At 36.5% G+C, this 23,836-nt stretch overlaps 1 protein-coding gene across 1 annotated transcript in view; it reads left to right on the top strand.

The window, feature by feature from the left end:
* CWC27 (CWC27 spliceosome associated cyclophilin) overlaps positions 1–23,836 on the top strand; it is a 180,913-nt gene that overhangs the window by 85,580 nt on the left and 71,497 nt on the right. Inside the window, exon 11 of the mRNA XM_059694531.1 lies at positions 18,076–18,179. Within this exon, the coding sequence (XP_059550514.1) occupies positions 18,076–18,179 (104 nt within the window). The remainder of the gene's footprint in view (positions 1–18,075; positions 18,180–23,836) is intronic.

The following is a 23,836-nucleotide window of genomic DNA, read 5'->3' as shown; positions in this document are numbered from 1 at the left end:
TATGTCTCCCCAGGCAAAAGAAACAAAAGAAATTTTAAGTGAATAGGAATTTATCAAACTAAAAGTTTTTGCATGGCAATTTGTGTTTTATCAAGCCCTCCAGTGATTCTGATACCTGCTCAAGTTTTAGAACTACTGTTTAAACTATGTTCCATTGAAAACACTTTTCACTGTTTTCTAAGGAGTCTGTAAGCTCATATGTCCAGGCAACTTGTTTGTTTATGGTGCTGAGGGTGTAGTATGTGTAAAATATATCCTTCTTATTCTCCCGGGTTTATACTTTGCAGTTCTATTTATTGTACACTATCCACCAGGTAAGCTAAAGTGTTGCCTCATGTGCTTTGCTGTTTCTATGTCATTATATTTGCATATGCCATTTCCTCTGTCCAATCCCCACTTATAAAAATAAAAACCTTTTAGAGTTTGATGTGAGGATAAAATGAGATAACATGTAGAGATGTGCTTAAAAGCACAGTACTTGGAACATTTTCTTGAATACAGAAAAAGATAAAAAGTAACCTTGTGAAATTTCAGTCATATTACTTTATTAATCATAATTTTTTTAATGAATTTACTCCATTAAAGAAAATTTTAGTTTATTGACAGAATGAAGGGCAAATATTGAATCCTGCCACATATCAACAAAAATCAGTAGAAGTACATGAAGGCCAAATGAGCACCTTATTCTATGAAATGGTAGCTCTTATTCATGAAGCATGAATCAAGCCTAAATTAAGAACTCATATAAATATAAATAAAGCATCTTTTCCAATTGGACTGAACTAGTTTGGATTTCACATTAGCTAAATTAAAAATATGTTTTTATTAGGTGCAAGTAGTTTCCAAAGTGCTTTTCCTGGCTCACATCTTGTCCTTATTTTCTTGAAGGGTTGGTTAGCACAGTTCAAGTGAAATTCTTGGTCCTGTTGGTCTGCCAGGTGGTAACAGAATAGAAAACCCACAGAAAGGTCACGTCAGCGTAGACTTATGGAAAAGAAAACTGGCCTTCCCTGCAGCAATAGCCTGGGCATTAGTCAGCTCTGCATCCAGTCACCATTGTCTCTGAGGATGCAACTTGTTTTCAGCTAAATGCCAGCGAGCGTTCTAGCAGTAGAGAATCTGCAGATTAATTTAGAGCACATCTTTAAGCCACAATGTAGGTAAATTTTTTACAAAAGTCAGGATGCACACTTCATGGCCCCTGCTGTGGCTTAGAGCCTATTGTGTCCATAATACTTTTTTACTGTATTGTGTATGTTGTGGAGGTTTACTGTTTACTGTTGAAAAAAAAAAAAAACAGGTAGAATCTTTCTTTCCTTCTTTTCTCTTCTCATTGCCTTGTTTACTTGCTGAAGTCTTCTCCTTATCTCTTGCCCCCCATGGATCTTAGAATAGGAAAGAGCTTTAAAAAGTGTAAAGGTTTTTATTCACTCTCCAAAACACCTTCTTAGTAACATAGTGGCCATAGAACAGAAGCATAAAACAGCATAGTTCCCAAAATGTGTTGTTTTGAGATGTGAGATCAAATTTGAACAACATGTTTTTGAGCGACTTGGGCTTGTAATTTTATCAAAATCATACAGAGAATTTATTTATCCATAGTGATGGATAATACAATTACAATGGAAATTTTTAGAAACTTGCTTGAAGTTTCAATACTGTCATTATGGTAACAGACTTATTAAGTAGTACAAATTGGAATATACCCTATGATAAAATTCACTTGTCTCGTAAATAGAAAAATATAAGCATTATATAAGCACTCATTCAATTATGCCACACCTTTCTCAACTTAATCACTCTGTTAAAGAAAAATAGTTTAAAGTATTTGAGGTTATGCAGTGAGAACATTGTGGAAATAAAAAAGTTTTAACAACTAGATTCTTAAATCGGTAAAAATGACCTGGACATTAGATTATGTTCAATTGATTGGATTTAACTTCTTAGTTGCAGTTCTTTATTTTAACTTTAGAGAAGGGCACAGAAGGAACAATGAATCATAATACCTACTGCAGATATTCAGGGAAAATCATTTGAAATATTCCATCTAGAAAAGAAACTGTTCTCTTTTTAAACAGAAGTAGATTTATCTTTATAATGAAAATTATGAGTTTACAAAATTGTTGTCACATGGTATTGCACTCTACAAAACTAACTAGTTTTTATTTTGATAGACCTTTCAAATATTTCTCTATTTTTTTATATGTTGGCATGCACACACACTCATAAACATGATTTTATTTAAGTCAAATAATACTTTGTCTCTATATGTAACCTATGTTATGTAATGTGATTATTTTAAAAAGACACTTCCCATTATAAACAATGTTGTAATGAACAGCCAGAACATTCTTCACTTGCATTTGTCCAGGTACTTGCCCACTTCCAAATCCTTAGGATGCATGCCTGGCATTGCTGAGTTGAAGGATACACACTTTTAGCATTGAGGCATTCTGACAGTGCTTAAGAGAAATGAATTATTTTTTAGTGTTAAATGTACTCTTTTACCTATCAAAATGATGAAAAGCTGCCACACTAAGCAGTCTAAAAGAAAAATTGCCACCAGCAATTTAGTTTGATTTGATGTATTTACTGAATGCTGAGTACTGCTTATGTGTCAGATTCCGTGCTAGTTATGAGGGTTGCAAAAGTAAAATGACTAATGGAAATTACAAAGAAGTAACAGGCCGTTAAAATATGATAGGGTAAGTATGACAGTAAGGATAAATATAGAGAGTTTGTATACCAGTATCAGGAATTCAAAAGTCTTTGTAGAGAAAGTGGCCTAGAAGACGAGATCTGAAGGATAAGTGTGATTTATGAGAAGAGAGGCATGTTTTAGGCCGCCATGAGGATTAGGTATCAGAGGTTATGATGCATTCTGAGAATTAATATGATTTTATAATGTGTGGAATGCATGCAAGGGGTGAGGCACCAGAGACAGAGCTAGAGAATAAAGCAGAGCTGAGACCATGGAGAACCTTGTAGTAGAGTTCCTGAGTATGGATTCAGAGAATTAAGGGTGCTATAATAAGGAAGCAATGAGGTCAAATTTGAGCTTAAAAAATTACCCTACTTCTAATTTGAGAAGTAACTTGAAAGCAAGCAAATCACAGAGTCCCAAGGTCAAACGTGTGTGGCAAACTTGATTTGGGAAGGCATCTGTACCAAGAATCCAAGCTTACCAATTAGACAAAGCAGTAAGGAAGGGCAATTTTCAGAGTCAGGTAAGCAAAAGTACCATTTATCTCATGGCTCTTCTTGAAAAAGCAAGCAAACTATTTCCCAGGGGACATAGGAACTGCCACCCACCACCCACTCTCGTCTAAAATTAGAATTAGAAAAACAAGGTATAATATTATTATTATCATCACCATCATCCTCTTGTAGCTATTATGAGAAAGACTACACTTAGGTACTCTTAAGTATAGACCTAAAACAGTGACTCATTCTTGAGCGGAATAGAAGCTCATCATATGCTTCTCGCTTTCATTACAAATTATTCAGAAGCCATGTGGAATGGGCTTGTAGGTGAAGGAGTGACTGCAAGGTCTCTAAATGCAGTGGATAAGAAAGGCAGGGCCAGCAGTCCTAGACTTAAATTGTGAAAAGTTTCAGTGATTTAATAGGATCACCTACATGCAACTACATTTGTGAAACACTGTAAAACTTTATGATCTTTTAGAAGCCAATTTGTAGAATTCTAATTCACACTGACGAAAGTCTAGCTGAATGCCAGAAAAACTTCTGCCTCATTCCCCCCTTGTTTAATCCATACCATATATTGTATTTAAAAATTATTTGTTCAGCCCTGGTTTGTGTGGCTTAGTTGGTTGGAATGTCTACCATACACTGAAGGGTATGAAACCTTGCTTGTTTCTCTCTCACATTGATGTTTCTCTCTTTCTCACTCCCTTCTCCTTTCTCTAAAATCAATGATTTAAAAAATATATATCCTTGGGTGAGGATTAAAAAATTTATTTGTTCACATTTTCAATCTTTTATATAACATTGAAGTCATTTTGATGTCAGGAAAGCAAACTTAGTAAGCCAAGGACACTGTGGGAAATGGAAAATCTTTAATAGATAATTTACATAATGCTGTCACCAAGCAAGTATGACCTTCACAAAAATGACCTCATCCTTTTTAGTTAGACATTATTTTATCTGGTGCAGTTTCTTAGTGATTTTTATTCTGTGTGAGACGTCTATTTTCTCATAAAATTCTTCCGTAGTCCCCATACCTCTGATGCTTTACAGGATTGGTGTTCTGATACAATTTCTCTTTTAGTTTATGCCTGTACTTACTTAACATGTACTACATATTGAATCATTGTGTTAGATACTGTGATAAATATAGCTCATTAAATATTTTTTCAAAGTGACTTTAGTTTCTTGTAAAAATGATGCCTACTCATAAAAAATTAAGGCAATGTATCAGAGAGAGAAGAAAATAGAAAACCTAAAACAACACACCTAAAAACATCCAGAAATAACTGTCATTGGCAGTAAGTGTGCATCATTCCAGATGGCGCTTGAACTCAGGACTAGAGGTGCGGGGCTGAGGAGATAGTGGTAAACAATTATCCACTTAGATCAAAAAGTAAGACTATACAGCTGTGAAAATCCTGCAAATAAATGCTATGAACATTGACAGTGTAAAAATAATAATATAACTAACCAAATTGGAAAATGTGGGGGGAAAATGTTACATATACTAATTTCCTCAACCTTTAGGGCAGGAAGTTAATCAGTACAGCATAAAATTGAATCATGAAATTTTTTTAACGACTCCAATTTCTTAACATTTTCATAACATCTTTTGAAATGTTATGAAACGGAAGAATTCCATAGGAAATCTCTTTGAGACAAAGAAGCATTTTCATACAATTTAGAAATTTCTTTAGTCTCACTTCCATTTAATATTTTTATGTTACATTATAATAAAATAAAATAAAATAAAATATGCTCTTTAATAAAATTATTTAACCTTGCTTTTTCCTCTTCTTGGCTCACTGCGGGAGATGAGGACAATGGGCATATCCCTTCCCTCTCGTTTGGAGAGAGGCAGACAAATACAGAGTTGCAGAGTACCTGAGCACAAGTGAACCCACCATGGGAACAGCATTGGGATAGAAAACTTGAACTGTAACTGACAAATTGCTGGAGGCACACTGTGGACAGATCTGAGAGTTAAAACTCCAGGGGGAACCGAGTCACAGGGGGGCCTCTAGAATATTGAGATTTACCTTCCAGAGCTCAACAAGGTTCTCATAGTAAATATCACTGGTAAAGCTTAACTTTGACCTCTTGGAATAGTTAAGCTATTTAGGATTAATTTGTAATCATTTTTGTTTAAGCATCCAGCCATTATTTGTTCTTCACTTTAATGGCTGTAATGAAAGAGATCATTGATGTCTTATGTTGTGTAAGTCCATGACTGCTTTCTTCTCATGAAATGTCAGTCTACATTATGTCAAAGAAAAAAGTAAACTTCATTTTACATGATTTATCTTTATTAATTTATGCTGATTATTTTAAGATCACTTTGTCTACTGTGTTCTGCATCTTGACTATGATATGCTTACATTTGAATTTTCTTTTTATTTATCCTGCTTGAATTCATTGAGCTTCCTGAATCTGAAGACTGAAGTTTTTCATCAATTTTTGATAATTCTCAGACATTATTGTCTCACTCTTAACCTCTTTATTTTCTCTTTTTGCAATTCCACATATACATGTAGTGGACTTCTCACTCTGTCTTCCATGTCTTTTAACCTCCTAGAGTTGATTTTTTTCACTCTTGTTTTGCTTCCTGAAAGCTATGCATGCTTTCCCTATATCTCTTAATTTACTCACTCTCTTTTTCAGCTATTCAACTTTTCATTGAGTTTAACTTTAGTTATTCTACTCATACTTCTAAAAGTTGTTTTTCCAGTTATTGTTGTAGATCTTACATTCATTTTTTTATTTTCTTTAATTCTCTCCATATAATAAGCATGCTTGTTTATTTTTGCATTGTCTGAAGATTTGAGGGTGAGGCTCTGTTATTTGTTGTTCCCCTGTTTCATTGTATATTATGAAATCTTATTTTATAGGAGCTATTTTATTTTAGAACTCTTTAGAGTTTGTAAAATCTAGATTGAGAATTCCTTCCTTCAGATAGCATTTGCCTTTGGTTCCAGGGGGTGCATTAGAGTACTATCACTGATGATTTTAATTAAAAATACTCCTATATAGTACCATGAGAATATTCATTAGCTTGAAAGCCTGCTTATCTGCATGAACCTGAGACAGACAAGCTTTTTTAGTAGATGTGTTCATTCCCATCCTTCCAATGAGTGGAGAATCCTTACTTCGTGTGTAGGAATAGCAACTGTATCCTGATTGTTAAAGCCCCACATTAAAACTCAGCCTTTCTAGGTTACTGAGACTAGTAACTCAGAGTGTACCAGTAACAGGTCCAATGCTTTTGCTCTGGTTTTCAGTCCTTTCCTTATTTTTCAACCCCTTCGTTTTTAGTGAGCTAAGTAAGCTATGCATTTAAAACTATTTTTTAATGTACTTATTCAACATTTCTAGGTATTTGATTGCAAGAGAGTTTTTAGGTTACTAGTATGCTGCCTTACTGGGAATGGAAATCTCATTTGTTTTTCATATTGAGTTAATATCATTTGTAAAGTTGGATTGAGGAGTAGACATATGGCTAAAGACCGAATTTCTGCCACAACAAATTTGCTCCACTTCTGTGAAATATGGGCTAAGCCAAGTTCTTGCTGTGAAATAACATGTTTGATTCTGAACTCCTTACTTGGTATTTAGACAGAATAACAGTATCATCTTCTATTGTCATGGACGTTTTATGATTTTATGCAATATTCCTGTCTATTAACAGTCTGTTTTGGAAAAGATGATTTCATTTTTTAAGATTTGAAAGAGATCTTACAAAGATTAATGACAATCTACATCTGCTGTCAAACTTTTTATTTAAAAATAATTGTGGCCCTGGCCGGTTTGGCTCAGTGGATGGAGCGTCAGCCTGCGGACTTAAGGGTCCCAGGTTCGATTCCGGTCAAGGACATGTACCTTGGTTGCGGGCACATCCCCAGTAGGGAGTGTGCAGGAGGCAGCTGATCGATGTTTCTCTCTCATTGATGTTTCTAACTCTCTATCCCTTTCCCTTCCTCTCTGTAAAAAATCAATAAAATATATTAAAAATAAATGTGATCTTTCATATGAAAGGACTAAGATTGTAAGTCTACAGGTGTTATATGGGTACATTTAGATTTCTCCTTCTTTCCAAGTTGCAATGTACTTACTGATAGGTATATAGTCTTTCAATTCCTACATATTGGTCTAACAGATTATAAAAGTCCTATAGAACATTAGCTCTTACATTAAATGTTATCTTCTGATAGAAGCTTTCCAGGATCACTTAGGATAAAATAATGTAGGTTCTGTTAGCCTCTCTCATAGAATTAGTGAACATATATATGTATATATAAGAGAGAGATTTCTTAGTTGTCGTGTTTAATTTTTACCTTTCAAGTAAATCATAATGAAAGAATATAAGCAATTCAGTTCCAAGTGTTACTAACCTGAATTAGGATATGAGAATTTTATAATTTTTAATTTTTTTAAATGTTACATTTCCCATTTTCATAGCATATGGTTTTTAATCCAAGCAGTGCATCAATGGCAGAAACCTATCAGCAAGCTTTTAAATCTATGCACCCATGAGAAAAATAGAAGGATTTGCCTTTTTAATATCTTTAATTAGCCTGAGGTCTCATTTTGTTGGTAACTGAGTTTTTAAATAGTAAGAAAAAAAGTAGTGTTGGTGGTAGAAGTGAGAACAATAATGGTAATAATAGAAGCAAACTAATGTTAAGTATATATTCTGGGCCAAGCACCATATTAAGTATGCTAAGTAGTTTCCATGGAATCATATTGTTTTCTTCCAGCCTTACTCTTATTTTCATCTCCAGATAAGGAAACTGAAACTTAACATGGATTAACTTAGTTGTCTGAAGCCATACTGCCAGTAATAGGGAGAACAGAGCTTTGAACATACAGGGAGTTCCTGATTTAATTTGGTTAGATATTTCCTGGATATATGTATATATTTTCAAAATTAATGTATAAACTACAGCATATTCTGATACTTTCTGATATATGGTAAATATGCATCTCTGCTACTGCTGATGATACCAAAGTCTAAACGTCATGTCTTCCATCTATAGTTTTAATACCTATAATGGCCTTTTTTACGGCTATTTTATTATTTCATCAACAGCCAAATTATTGTTTTATTAAAAACAGATTCAGTATCTTTGTTATTAAAGCAATAGACTAAAAACCAGGAAGGGCATACTGTTTGGTTTTCAATCATTTTCATGTGTTATGAATTATTATCAGATGTTGGGAAATTGCAGGCTTAAGCTAACTGCAAGTGTTACATCCATGGTCCAAAAAACAGTGTCTGTAATGGACATGTGTTTATCTGTCAGCTTGCCTAACAAGGTCTCTAAGCAAATTCATTTACTGTTCTATAAAAGAAATTTATACATATTTCATTCATTTTTGTAGATTAAAGTTCTCTTCAAAAACTTATCAAACACTAAGTCTTGACAACTTTACCTTTTTTTTAAAGGTGTATGTTAGAGAAGGTCAGTGTTTGAGTTTACCACCCTTATATTAAGATATGTCTTATGCCATAAGAACAAAGAACAAATATAACTCAAAATTTTCCTAAGGCACATTCCTAGAAACTAAAGAAAATTAGAAAAGCACCTGGGAAAAAATAACAACTGACTGAAAATTATGCCATTGCCATTTTAAGTCTTCAATCTCAAATTGAAAAGCTGCATGATTAAAAAAAAAGTGCAAGATTTTCAAAATCTTTTATAAAGTAATATAAATAGTCCGATAAATTTAAACACAATGTAGTTATAAAAACTTTCCCATGTAGTCACTTATTCATAGTACCTTTTGTTGCATAAAAAAATATTTAGCTTAAAAATAAGGTATTCAAATTTAAATATACTTTTCACTCAGTGCGTAGTTAGCAGATTAAATGAGAAACTGCATAATGAATTAGGAGGTCTGTATCAGGTTTACCATTCAATTACTGATGTGGGCAATATTGAAAAAAATCTCTCACTATCTATACACTCCACTTCTTTGTATCTAAGATGAAAATGACTATATTCTGCATCTCACCATTTCCTTAGATAATGGGCTTCAAGATCCTAAATCCAAAGTAATTGAAATAAAATGATCTACAGATTATAATCACTTTTCACATTTATATTATAATTATGATTATGCATTTCAGAAATACTAATTTACACCCTCCTCAGACTCTTCTTAGTTGATGATAAAACAGGAGGCAAAGAAGGATTAATTGCTTTTTTATGGCCACATAGTGATGCTGGGTGTAGATATTCTCATTAACATCCCTTTTTTTACAGGATGTTAAAGATCCCCAGGATTTTTAATTTTTTTTTTTTTTTATTTCAGAGAGGAAGGAAGAGGGAGAGAGAGATAGTAACATCAATGAGAAGAGAGAATCATTGATCAGCTGCCTCCTGCACACCCCACACTGGGGATCGAGCCCACAACCCAGGCATGTGCCCTGACTGGGAATCAAACCAGTGACTTCCTGATTACTAGGCCAACGCTCAACCACTGAGCCATGCCGGGCGGGCAATATCTCTTTTTTTACCCAAATGTTTTGTTTAATCTTTTGTAATGGATGTTAGTTTTAAAAAGAAAAAAAGTCCATCAATAACATTAGAGTAGACATCTTCAGTGCTATAGTAATTAGTATCATTCTATTATCAATTTTTACTTGAAATCATTTTTATCATTTTTATTTATTTAATTGTTTATGTAATTTTACAGTCATGGGTTGGTTGTATTTTATCATTAAAAAACTGCCCCCTAGGCACCAGATAGTGTTCTTACTAATATTAATCCTTAATATTTGCATTAGTCTTACTATAATACGTATGGTAAATATAGCCACAATTTATAGATGAGAGAACTGACACCCAATGAGGTTGGCAACTTTGCTCGAGGGCTATGCTTAAGTGCCACATTCTCCAGGAAACCTTGAAAGATGAGGAAGATTTTAAGAGGCAGAATAGGAGGAAAGACCATTTTAGGTCATGGAAATGGTATGAACAAAGGGGTATGTGTGCTCTAGTTCAGAGTTTGCCAAGGTGTGCTGAAGCCTAAAGTTTGCCAAGGTAATTATGACTAGTATATTTTGGCTGAAATTTATTATAACTATAGAAGATATGTGAGAGACAAAGTTGAAAAAGTAGTTTGAAGGTAGCTCATGAGAGGGAATTAAATGCTTGGAAAAGTAATTAGTGCACAATTCAGTAGGATTTATGCCGGGAGCCGGTCCATCCTTGCTGATCTGGAGATCAGGGGAGTAGAATTGTACAACTTGGCATAAGTGTGCAAAATGAATGGAAGAAACATTAGAACAGAAGCACATAGACCAAATAGGAGACACTGTAATAGTTAAGTCATGAAAGCCCAGACCGCTGTCACTAATCACAGAAAGGAAGAGACTTTATAAAGGAAGAAGGGTGATTACTTATCAGCTGTAGAAAGTAAGGGAGTACCCAAAGGTAGGCCTCATAAGATGGTCAACAAAGTCAGATTCTCTTAAGGTCTAAGTTACCACTAAAGGGAAGCTATTGAAATTTTTGATTAGGAGGTCATAAGTTACTTCTTCAAAGACAGCAATCTAAGGAGTGTATGGGTTATAGTAAGGTATTAAAATAGGTAGAGAGTGGGTAAAATGAAGACAAAAAGAGCAGTTAAGAAACTGGTTGTAATATGTATGTATATATATATATTTAAAGGTATGGAAAAATTGAAGGAAAATATTCTCACCTGGCTACTCAAAAATGCTTAGTATTTAGACTTTGCCTCAGATTCTCATCCTAGCTCTATCTTTTGTTACCATCACCCCAACTCCTTTAAAACATTTATGCTTTAGCATAATGTTCTAACATGCACCTGCGTTTTCCCACCTCTCTGTCTTCGTTTAGGCACACTGTTTGGATCTTCTTCACTGTATCTCCATATGACTCACTCCTACTCATCTCTCATAGCCCAGTTCACAGGCCTACTCTGAAGCCATCTCTTATTTAGCCTGTGCTAATCTTTCCTTCTCTGAATTTCAAAATGCTTTAGTCATTTCTTTGTCATGGCAGTTACCGCTTTTTATTATGTACTGTTGTTATTCTTTATGTATTTGGCCTATGTCTGTCCCTCCTTGGAATTGACTCCCTTGGAGACTTTCTCAAAGTATCAGTGTACTATAATGGAAAGAGCATAGAAATCAGTCAATCTCATTTTTAGTGTCTAACTCTCCCATTTACTGATTGTGTGACTTCAGGCTAAGTATTTAATCTCTGTAAGCCTCAGCCTTCTTACCCTTAAAATGCTTAGATCACAGGTTATTAAGAAGAGTAAGTGGGCCCTAACCGGTTTGGCTCAGTGGATAGAGCGTTGGCCTGCGGACTGAAGGGTCCCAGGTTCGATTCCGGTCAAGGGCATGTACCTTGGTTGCGGGCACGTCCCCAGTAGGGAGTGTGCAGGAGGCAGCTGATCGATGTTTCTCTCTCATCAATGTTTCTAACTCTCTATCCCTCTCTCTTCCTCTCTGTAAATAATCAATAAAAATATATTTAAAAAAAAAAAAAGAGTAAGTGGTGAGGGAAGAAACTGCTTTAAACAATCTATTGAAGTTAGGTTTCTTCCCCTCCATATTCATCTTGATTTCTGTGCTATCACTCAGAATGGTACCAAATAAATATGAAATGCTTCAGAAATTGTTGAATGAATTAGTAGTTTCTTTGTTATTATTAAATATATAAAGGCTACTATAATTTCTAGACTGCTGATATTTTATTGGACTGCTTTTTTAAAGAAATTCTTTCTGTCATTGGAGCAGAGCATATTACATATTTATCAGATTGAAAAATATTATAAAACAACAATCAGACCAGATAACTCTTGCATCCTTAAAGGAAGAAATAAAAATAACTCTAAAAGAAAATAATGTAAATTAATAGGGAGACTAGAGAAATCATTACTAAAAAGCAATCAGAAAAATAAAGAGATTTTGGAACTCAAAAACATTGTTGAAAACTGAATTAAGTATCTTAAAGCTCAGAGGAAGAATTATCACATAAATAGGAAAACCTCAAGGAAATATGAGTACAAAGCGAAAGATAGATATGAAAGATACATCCTGTCATCTAATAATAAGCTACCTATACCCTAATATAAAGTACATATAATTCTAAGAGCTACCCTACAGTATAAGAAAGAGCATGAGTGAAAATTAATGTTCAGAATGCTTTCTGCAAGCTCATTGTAATAACAAAAAATATAAGCAACCTAAATGTTCATCAATATTGGCATGGGTTAAATAAATGGGTTAAATAAAAAGACATGTCCACTAAAGAAAGAAGAGATCTGTATATATTGATTTAGAGTGTATGTCCACAAATATGTATATATTTTATATTTTTATTGATTTCAGAGAGGAAGGAAGGGAGGGATAGAAACATCAATGATGGGAGAGAATCATTGATCAGCTGCCTCCTGCATACCCCCTATTGGGGATTAAGCCCACAATCTGGGCATGGGCCCTGACTGGGAATCGAACCGTGACCTCCTGGTTCATAGGTCATTGCTCAACCACTGAGCTTTACTGGCTGGGCCCCAAATATATTAAGAGAGTAAAAGCATATTATACAAAATTATATAGCATGGTTTTGTTTTTGTTGAAAAAAAGTTTAATAATATGTGTGTATATGTATAAATGTTTACTGGTATGTATGCATGCATGTGTGTTTTCATAAGCATAATTTAGAATGTTATCCTCACACACTATTGATAGTAATTACCTCTAGGAAATGGGCTAGAGTGTTGGGTAAGATGTTCACTTCTTTATAAGCTCCAAAATAAATCTGTGAACTTGTGAACTCTTTTAGTTCATTTTAATACTTTTTTGTATTTTCCGAAATTTATATGTATATATACAGTGCAGAATTATCTGGTGGATAATGGTGATGTCATACAAATCACATTACAATTCAAATGAATTCAAATTAGAAACACCCTATTAGAAAAAAAATTAATTAGCTTAGAGTTAATAGCAGCTTATAAAAGCCACTAGTGGCCCAGTCCATGAAATTTGTGCACTTGGGGCGGGGCAGGGGGAGGGTCCCCCAGCCTGACCTGTGCCCTGTCACTGTGTGGGAGCCCTGAGATCCATTGCCCCAAGAGGTAGGCCCTGCCCACCCATCCGGGGCTTCTTGATTGATTGCCCCAAAGAGGTAGGCCAGAGCCAGGGGAGACCTGTGGACCCCTGGGCCGGGCCACAGTGGAGGTCTGCGGACCTCCGCGTACGTGCGGACCCCTGGCTGGGCCTGCGGTGCACGGGCCTCTCCGCACACCTGCGGACCCCAGGCCGGCACAGGGGGTGGGGACGTGAGCCTCACGTCCCAGGCTTATTGCCAGGGGCGGGGATGTGAGCCTCATGTCCCGGGCTCATTGCCGGGGGGCAGGGATGTGAGCCTCACATCCGGGGCCGGCGCAGTGGGTGGGGACGCGACCCTCATGTCCCAGGGCCCATTGCAAGCATCAGGGACATGAGCCTCATGTCTCTGGGCCGGCGCAGCGGGCTGGAACGCAGCCTGCTGACTGGTCGTTAGGTGACAGCATCCCGACCAATTTGCATATTATCCTATTATTAGATAGATTTCTTTTGCCATGCAAGCAGAAATTAGGCTCTAAGGGAGCCAGAAAAATGCTGTCTGGACTCAAAAGCCAGCCCATAGTTTGTATGCTTGCTTTGTAAGCAGTATTCTTCAGGCTTACAATTTTTATTCCCATTATATCAAATTTTAATATATTCTAGTGCCCAAAGATAGGCTTATAATCCAGAGAATATAAGATTGGGAACCCTAATATCAGACTGCAATCTAAAGACTAGACTAGAAATTTGCACTTCATTCCAAGAGTCATGGATCCCACAAGTACTAACAAATGGTGTTGTTTGAATAGTCTGAAAGATTATGACAATATTATAAACTCCTCATCACATGAAAAATTCAGGATAATGAAGCATATTTTAATAATCTCTATCTATAGGCCTACTTTTTTATCTCACTTTGTCTTTTTTGAATTTTTCTGAGAGGAAGGGATTTTCTGAATCCAAAGTTAATCCTGTGCTCTACTGCTTCTATAATAGTATATGCTTTCATTGCCTCTCATTCTCTGCATACTTCAAATTACCCTTATAATGTTTATTCAGCCACCATGCAGCATTTCCTCTTTAATCTTCAGCATACCATAATCTTAGTCATCAGAAAACATTATCTACATTTCTGAATTACTTACCAAAGTAAAAATGTTTTAAATCATTATAATAAAAAGATAAGGGTATTTAGTGGACAGAGCAAAGATGTGGTTGCTATTCCCTGTGTTTATATAACTTCAAGAAATAGGAAGTAATTACATTTATCTAAGAAATACATAATGAGAGCCTAAACTAGGCATTGATGTGAAAGTCAAGAAGAGCACTTGTACGTGAGAGACTGGAAAACGGCGTGCTTCAACCGTGATTCAGGGAAAGGGAGCGGGGACAGTCCCAGTGGAAGTTTAAAGTCTGGTCATAACAGAAAGTGCTTCCACAATCAACCAGGGACCTCAGAAGAATGAACAGGTTAGGGCAGGAAGGAGATGACTTCAAGTTTGGACATAAAGCTTCTGTAATTATTGTGACATCTAGCCTCTGCTATTCCTCTAGATCTGGACCCTTTAAATGTGGCTAATTTGAATTGAGATGTATAAAGTACACACCAGATTTAGGAGATATAGCACTAAAAAAGAATGTAAAATATCAAAGTAATATTTTTATATTGGTTACATGTTGAAATACATTTTGGATATTTTAACCTGTTTTTGTGTGTGTGTTGTTGTGTGTGTGTGTTTTACCATTTGTTTAATGTAGCTGCTAGGAAAGGTATGTGTCTTACATTTTTGTTGGACAGCACTAATATACATGGAGATTTGTAATAGATAGTTACAAATGCAGGACCAAAATCAGGGCAAAACGTTTAGATTTAGAAATAACCTATGTAAAGGTGATACTTGATGTTATGTGATGATTAGATAAAAATGCCAGTGTACAGGGTATGGAAATGGGGAAAATGCCAACAATTATAGGATGAGAAGAAAAAGAGTAACTAGGAGAAGGAGAATTGGCAAATCAAGACTCTTAAGTGGTAGTTAAGTCTGATTAGGATAGAATTTCAAGAAGGAAGGAGTGGTTAATATCATCGCATGGTAGGCCAAAGAGGAAGAGGAGGACTGAGAAAAGGCCATTGAATTTGGTTGATACAGAAGCAGTTTCAATAGAGTATAAAAAGGATAGATTGCAAGAGATTAAGAAGTTAGAGGTTGATGCAATAGGCTGTGTATATAAACTATTCTTTCAGGCAAGGAGTCCACTTGGGAAGATAATAATCACTTGATTGGAGCACAGTCCAAGGAAATGTGATCATGTTTGTTGGCTGAATAAAAGGATCTTTGAAGTAGGAGTGCTTGAAGTTGTAAGAAAGAGAGATAATTTCTATAGTAAGGTCCTAATGCATTGGGTCCCAAACCTGAGTGCGTAATGGAATCACCTGGGGAACTTGTCACAAAAGCAAATTCCCAGGCAGCATCCAATATCTAAAGAGATCATATTCTCTAGAGGTTTGTCTTCTGGAAGTTGTTTTAACAAGCTTTTTAGGTAATTATGATGTATCCATAAGGACAAACAAGTTAAGAAAATTAAAGGTGCAGTTGAGCACATCAATGAAATGGCTGAACGAATCATCCAGAATGGATGGAGAGCCAATTGGGCTTAGGATAAGACCAGTAGACCATGAACTACGTTAAGGATTTGGCTTTTGTTATTATTAGAGTAAGCACAGGTTCAGACAAATGATTGAGTGAGAAAGCTAAAAAGGTTGCCTGTTCAGCATGGTTCAGTGGTTGAGCATCAACTTATGAACCAAGAGGTCACAGGTTCAATTCCTGGTCAGGGCACATGCCCGGCTGTGGGCTTGATCCCCAGTAGGGCTCATGCAAGAGGCAACTAGTCAGTGATTCTATCTGATCATTGATATTTTTATCTCTCACTCCCTCTCCCTTCCTCTCTGAAGTCAATAAGAAAAAAGTTTTTTAAAAGGTAAATAGATATTGATCAGAAGGAGAGTTTCAGAATTAAGGATCTTGGAGGCTAAGCAGATACATAACATGACTCTGTGTGTTTGATGTGGGAAAGAGGTAAAAAGAAAACTGAGTCACTGACATTGTAAGACCTATCAGTTTGGTAACTCTATTATAGGGCAGTGGTAAAATATATATATGTTTATAATCTATAAATCAGATTTAGAGATCAGGATGAAGAAATAAAGGTTGAATCAGTATAGAATTAATCAGACTTAAGATTCCACTAAACCTTCACATGGGTGTCTGTCTCAGTCTTTGTGATCCACTGTAGCTTTAGTTGAAAATAGAGTGGATGTTTAACATTCACAGATATAAAATTCATAGTTTTGATTATTCACAAGTGACCCTGCCCTAGCCGGCTTGGCTCAGTGGATAGAGCATCAGCCTGTGGACTGAAGGGTCCCAAGTTCAATTCCGGCCAAGGGCACATGCCTGGGTTGCGGGCTCGATCCCCAGTGGGGGGCGTGCAGGAGGCAGCCGATCGGTGATTCTCTCTCATCATTGATGTTTCTATCTCTCTCCTTCTCCCTTCCTCTCTGAAATTGATAAAGAAATATATTTTTAAAAAAAACAAAAACAAGTGACCCTAAGGGTTCATCACAAGTTAATAAGTTTTTCCAAGGCATGAATTTGAATCTCCTGTCCTAAAACTGGCTTGTTGAAACTAGTCACTTAACTAGTGGCTTATAGTGAAGTCACCATTTACACTTCACTTTGCCTTTAATATGTGATTGTATTCATCATCAGAATACATTGGTCTGGTAGTTTTCACAGAAGAGGAAATTATTTGCCAAATTGTGGTATTAAGTGGGTATTAAAAGGTATTAAAATTTTTATTGAGTTTATAAAAATTTTAGCACTGCAGCTAACTTGTAATAATTGCTTAATAAATGGTAGTTATTTGTGCCAGTTCAGGAATTCAGTAAGTTTTAAAGCCAAATCTTTTTGGGTATGCCCAGGTTTAGTTATTAGTACTTATATTAAAAATTTTACTTTGATTTGGCTATCCACAAATTATTAAACTGAAACTAGGATGTTAAATTTGCAAGTAAATTAGAGGGAGAACAATGGGTCATTTATCACTTAACTAATTCTGTTTGATATACTTGAAAGGGGGTATATTTTATGATAATTCATATTATACTAGAGGCCCAGTGCATGGATTCGTGCACATTGAAAGGAAATTAATTAGAAGGTGGCCAGCAGGGCAGGACTGGGCAAGGCAGCCAGACACACCCTGGAGCCAACCTCCCGAGGTCCCTCTTCAGCCAGCCGCACCTGGGGCTGCGCCAGGGCTCGAAGGGTGTCTACAGACTACAGAGTGAGCAGGGTCCCTCCAGCAGGTGGGGTCCCTTAGCCTGGCCTGCGGGGATCGGCCGAAACTGGCAGTCCGACATACCCCAGAGGGTCCCAGAGTGCAAGAGGGCACTCTGCAAAGTTCCTGTCGCTTGGCAGCTCCTGTGTTGAGCATCTGCTCTCTAGTGGTCAGTGCATATCATACCTACCGGCCGGTCAGCCAGTCGGAGGGTCAGCTGGTTGCTTAGCCTTTTATGTATATGGATAGATTGCTATTATAACTTAAAAATATTCTTTAAGTATATTTCCATACCACAAGTAAACATACACAAATTAATTACATTACAAGCTGTGTTTTTCTTAGGGATTTAATGCACCTGAAAACCAGAATTACTTGTTTTTGCTAAGCAACTTTCTCTCTGTATATTTTATACTTATGTGATTGTTTTTGCTTTATAGTGAAGAGCTCAGAAAAGAAGCAAGACAATTAAAGCGGGAACTCTTAGCAGCAAAACAAAAAAAAGTAGAAAATGCAACAAAACAAGCAGAAAAATCAAGTGAAGGTAAGGGTATTTGCTTATATTTTAACTTGGTACTTCTTCTTCCTTTATACCTTCAATGTTAAGGTCTTAGATAATCATAGTACAATGGTTAAAACCAAGTAATTAATGTTGATACAGCACTAGTAACTAACTGTAGACCTTATTAGAATTACTTTATTAGAATTAGAATTCACCAGTTTTCCCATTAATGTCATTTTTGTTTTATGATTCCATCCAGAGTTCCATCATGTCTCCTGATTCTCACTTAGATATTTTGTAGAATGTCTCACCTTGAGTTTGTCCAGTGTTTTCTCATGTAATATTGAGATTATGCATTTGGGGGCAAGATTGCCACATAAGTGATATGTCCTTCCCAGTGCATTATATAGATGTAACAGGATGTCTGTTGTCTTTTTACTGGTGATATTACCATGATCTCACGGTTAAAGTGGTGTCTGCTGAGCTGCTACACTATAAAATTACTCTTTTTCCCTTTGAGATTATAAATATTTGGGGGAAGATACTTTGAGACTATATAAATATTCAGTTTCTTTTCAAGCTTCCCCCACTAATTTTAGCATCCATGGATGGGTCTTGTCTGTAGGCAACAGCTATTTACTGTGGTGTTGTAATGGTGAGTTTGTATGTCCCTGATACCTGTTATGTTTATTACTTGGAATTCTTCTGTAAGAGAGAGGTCTCTCTTCTATTATTTATTTATTTACTTATTTATGTCAGTATGGTTAATAAGCATTTATTTTCTATGTTTTAATCCCAAACTGTCATTATTCATTTTGTTGTTCAAATAATATCAGCATTGGCCCTTAGTAGCTCTTTCTGGCTGGCCTCTGTCCTTTCATCTTGCCCCATCCTTTGCGTACTTGCTTACTTTCTGGCACAAGATGCTCCCGATTGATCTTGTGTTTTGCCTTCTGCACACCTGGAATCAAGCACTTCTCCAAGGAACTCTGGTTTCTCTTATTGGAGTTTGTATTTAGAAAACAAAATATGAACACTAAGTTGGTCATTTTATTTTGATTCTGTTATTTTTAAGAGTGTTACTAGGAGCAATATTGTATTGTCACCATCTTCTTAGAATGCTTAACGAAATTCATATTTAGCCCCTATCTGTAATGCGTTATGGGTTACCTTTTTCTTAGGATTAAATTTCCTCTAAACTTATTTTGATCTATTAAAATTGACAAGTGTTGCTGATAAGATGTTAAAAAATTATTTAGTATGAAAGATTTATGAATTTCAGTAGGCATTATATTTTATTTGATATTTACATGTTTCTTTGAAGTTTTTAAGTCTAGTAGTCTTTCTTCCCCAGGATTGAAAATGATACCATGAGCCATCTCACTGCAGAGCATTGTGGAAACAAAGTAGAATTGTAGGCATCCTTGAACGTTTGTAGAACTTAGCCTATCTTCCCAGCCAACAGATACTCCAAGATTAGGACTATGTAAACTCTGGGAACAGATCCAGAGGTTCTCATATGCATTTGCATGGTAAGATTATCACATAAAAAGAAGTAGGAAAGTGTTATTTGACCATGACTTTATAACGTCATGCATCAGTTGAGCTGAATACCCTCATGAATCTATTCAGGAAAGATTTCTTGTTTGGGCTATATGGCTACATATCAGGCTTTTATAAACCATTTTCTTTTAGTCCAAGACTAAATTATTTGAGTATTATAGCAACTCTGTATGATTTGGTCTTTTGAACATGATATGAAAAGACTGAAAATGCCTGGTCGTACTTTCCTGTTTGTTTGTTTGTTTGTTTGTTTATATCTAGCTATTTAATTTGCCAATAAACTTAGAAGTAGATAATCAATATTAAAAAAGAGGCTTGTGGATATTTTGTTGTATAGTAAACTGTGTAATATAGACTTACCTTTCACAGGAATTTTTTTTTATCTGGATGCATAGACTACATCTGCTAATAACAAAGGGACTAAAAATACGTTAATTTTATTTTTCATAGTAATTTTGACAGTAATATTCAGTGCTCATTATATGTCACACTAACAATTATAAGAATCCTTTGGAATATTATAATTTCTCAAAAAATGAAACTCCCATTTGACCCAGTAATCCTACTTCTAGGAATATATCCCAAGAAATCAGAAACACCAATCAGAAAGGATATATGCACCCTATGTTCATAGCAACACAATTTACAATAACCAAGATTTGGAAGTAGCCTAAGTGCCCATCAGCAGATGAGTGGATTAAAAAACTGTGGTACATCTACACAATAGAATACTGTGCTGCTGTAGAAAAGAAAGAATTCTTACCATTTTGCAACAGCATGGATGGACCTAGAGATCATTCTGCTAAGCGAAATAATCCAGTCAGAGAAAGGTAAATATCACGTGATATCACTCATTTGTGGAATCTAATGAACAACATAAACTGAAAAACAAAAATAGATCCAGAGACATAGAAGCATCGAACAGACCATCAAACCTCAGAGGGAAGACAGGGGAAGGTGTGTATGTGGGGGGGTGTGGGGGGTGTAAGAGATCAACCAAAGAACTTGTATGCATGCATATAGGCATAACCAATGGACACAGACAGTAGGGGGGTGAGGGCATATGCTGGGGGGTGGAGACAGCCGGGGAAAGGTCAATGGGGGGAAAAAGGAAACGTAATACTTTAAACAATAAAGAATTTAAATTAAAAAAAAAAATAAACAGGAAAGTACTAAGACCAGGCATTTTCAGTCTTCTCAGCCAAGCTCAAGATCTGATATTCCTTATATCATAAGGATATTGTCAGATAATGGATATAATTATAGATCTGTATAAGAAGAGCATTATCTAAACATGACCTGTTCACTTTTGTCATTGGTTTGCCATCTATTTACTTTTTAAAAGCTTCAGATAATTTATAAAAGAAGTCTTTAGTAAATGAGAAGAAAAGAATGTCAAGGGATAAAATCATTATAGTCATACCAGAAGCCCGATGCACGAAGATTCGTGCAAGAATAGGCCTTCTTTCCCCTGGCTGCTGGCATGCGGCGGGCTCGCTCCGGCTGCCTGTGCAGTGGCGGCAGCAGTGGCAAGCCCCTCCGCTTCCTCCTCACCCTCCTTCTCCAGAGAGTTCCTCTGTGCAGCTCTGGCGCTCCCGGGGAGGTGAAAAGGGGAAGAGGTGGGGGAAGCGAGACAGGCGGGGAGGACTGGAGAGGTTGGGTGCGCTAGTGCGTTTCACTTTCCCATTGTGAAACTGGGATGCAACTGTCCCCCTTCCTCAACCTCTTCCTCCTCTGCCCTCCGCCTCCTGCCTGCCCACCCTCCTTCCATGCCCATTGCCCCTCCCTTCTTGATTTGGCGAGATAGGGAGGAGGGAGATCTGATAATTTGGGTTACTGTGTAGGTGGCCTCTTTCATCTATTCAAAACAAAGCTGAGCTACCTGCTGCTGCCGCCATGGCAGCCACCATCGCCCCTTGGCTGGCCCGGGGCTGCCTGGGCACGCTAACTGTGCACCAAGCGAGCTCCCGCCTGTACCCATGGGGCTGCTCCAACACTAGGGTTTTGTTTACCAGAGCAGTGGGGCAGAAATGGGATAGAGCAGTGGTTCTCAACCTTCTGGCCCTTTAAATATAGTTCCTCATGTTGTGACCCAACCATAAAATTATTTTCGTTGCTACTTCATAACTGTAATGTTGCTACTGTTATGAATCGTAATGTAAATATCTGATATGCAGGATGGTCTTAGGCGACCCCTATGAAAGAGTCATTCGATCACCAAAGGGGTGACGACCCACAGGTTGAGAACCGCTGGGATAGAGGGAGACACCAGACACTGGGAGCTACGACCTCAGGCACCAGAGGGTTGTCTCTGAGGCCAGGAGCTGGGCCACTGGGAGGCTGCAAGGACGGTTGACAGGTGTGGAGTGCGGTAGGTAGGCCCTGAGGAGGCACGCTGCCAAGAGGCCCAGAGCGGACAGGGGGCAGGGCCACTGCTAGCTTTGTTGGGTTAATTTGCATACTCACTCCTGATTGGTTGTGGACATCACAAAGTGATGGTCAATTTACATATTTCTCTTTTATTAATATAGATAATTAGAATTTTTATAGTAGCATGAAATTGAAGTTAAAATTCTAAGAAGTTACATATCTTGTTGAATGCAGAGTTGCAGTAGGCTGTAACATCCCAATGTAGGTAAACAAGAAGTGTCAGGGGAGATGTGCTACAGGACAGTTCTGTTTGCAGCCCAGGAGTCTCCTTAGTCCCCCTGTAAATCATCCAGGCCTGTAAAGAGGACGTTTGTGGGGGGTAATAAATTTTAAATAAAATTGGTAGTTAATTGGAGGCAGAGTTAGTTTCTTGTGTTGGCTCTGTCAAGTACTTTAATAAACTATATAATCCTTTTCATTAAATTGTGTTTCTAAGTACTTCCCAGGTTTCTTTAAGTTTCATCATATCAAACTAGTACCAAACTGCACATAGTCACTTAGAAATATAGTTTTGGACTATTCTCTAATCAGCTTTAGGGAGATAAGGTGTCAGATCCTCTTTTCAAAGTTCTAAGCACACAATACCTGCTCTATAGCTAGTGCCAGAAATTAGAGGAGGAAGGGGCAACCGGAGATTGTAAATCAAGAAAGAATTTTAAAGCCTCTTCATGAAGCACATCCCTGAGGTGCTTAGTTCCTCTCAAATTGCACTGGTCCATTTCAGGTTTCTTCAAACTGTCTTTTTAATTCTGGATTAAGTCAGACTAGGGCCCCTCAGGTTTGATAGGTTATGAAAGTGTATCTATAGTTTTTTACTACTTTTCATCTATTTAACCTATAATGTTAAACTAGCTTAATCTAGGTTTTTATAAGAAACAAAAATCCCTTTGGAATGTTAGTTTTGTGCTGTGTCCGATACCATGTAGAATTAATTCCTCTTTTTGAGCAAACTAAGCAAAAATCCTTTTTTCAAAGTAGTTCATTTTCTTCAGGTACTCTTGAATTATTTTTCTTGGGAGCCAGAAGTATGAGTCCTATTTTTCCTGTAGTCTACTTTTAATTATGTACTAACTTTTAATGTCATTTATGTAGAAAAGTGAAAGTATATGCCCTTGGTTCATAGAAAGCCTCTGGGACCAGTATTACCAGTGGGAATACTCTTTATTTCTTACTTTGGTCATGGTGCTAACAAATTGATTATCTGATTCTAAGTTTAAAATAGACTAAAGAATAATAAAAGTCAGGGACAGTATCCTTTAAGAGGGCAAATTCATAAAATGTGTGACTATATTAACTACATGTCTCAAAAATTAAAATATAAATAAATGAACAAGCAAAGGAAAAGTGAGGGCAGAGACTGGCCCATGGATCTCTCTAGCCAATTATATTATTGGGCTAAAAAAAGTGAGAGAGAAAGACCCGGGTAGGGATATCTATTCTGACAGCAGCAAGAGGTGGAAGCTGACCACCTGACATTAGGTAAGTAAGGAAACACAGGAACATAGGAGTGGAGTATTATGGAAACCTTTGCTGTAGATGATACTTCATTTATTCTTAGAGAACATGTCAGATGTTCATTATAATAATTTTGATTCATTAAGAAGAGTTTAGATGGTATTTATTATTGCTTAATACGATTGAGAATGGGCAATGATTCTAACCTAATTGGCAAAAAAATAGTCATTTTAGCCAGTTAAAGATAAGAT

This window comes from Myotis daubentonii, chromosome 4, assembly GCF_963259705.1.
Source record: "Myotis daubentonii chromosome 4, mMyoDau2.1, whole genome shotgun sequence".
Classification (NCBI taxonomy): Eukaryota; Metazoa; Chordata; class Mammalia; order Chiroptera; family Vespertilionidae; genus Myotis; species Myotis daubentonii.
This window is presented reverse-complemented; position numbering and strand designations above follow the sequence as displayed.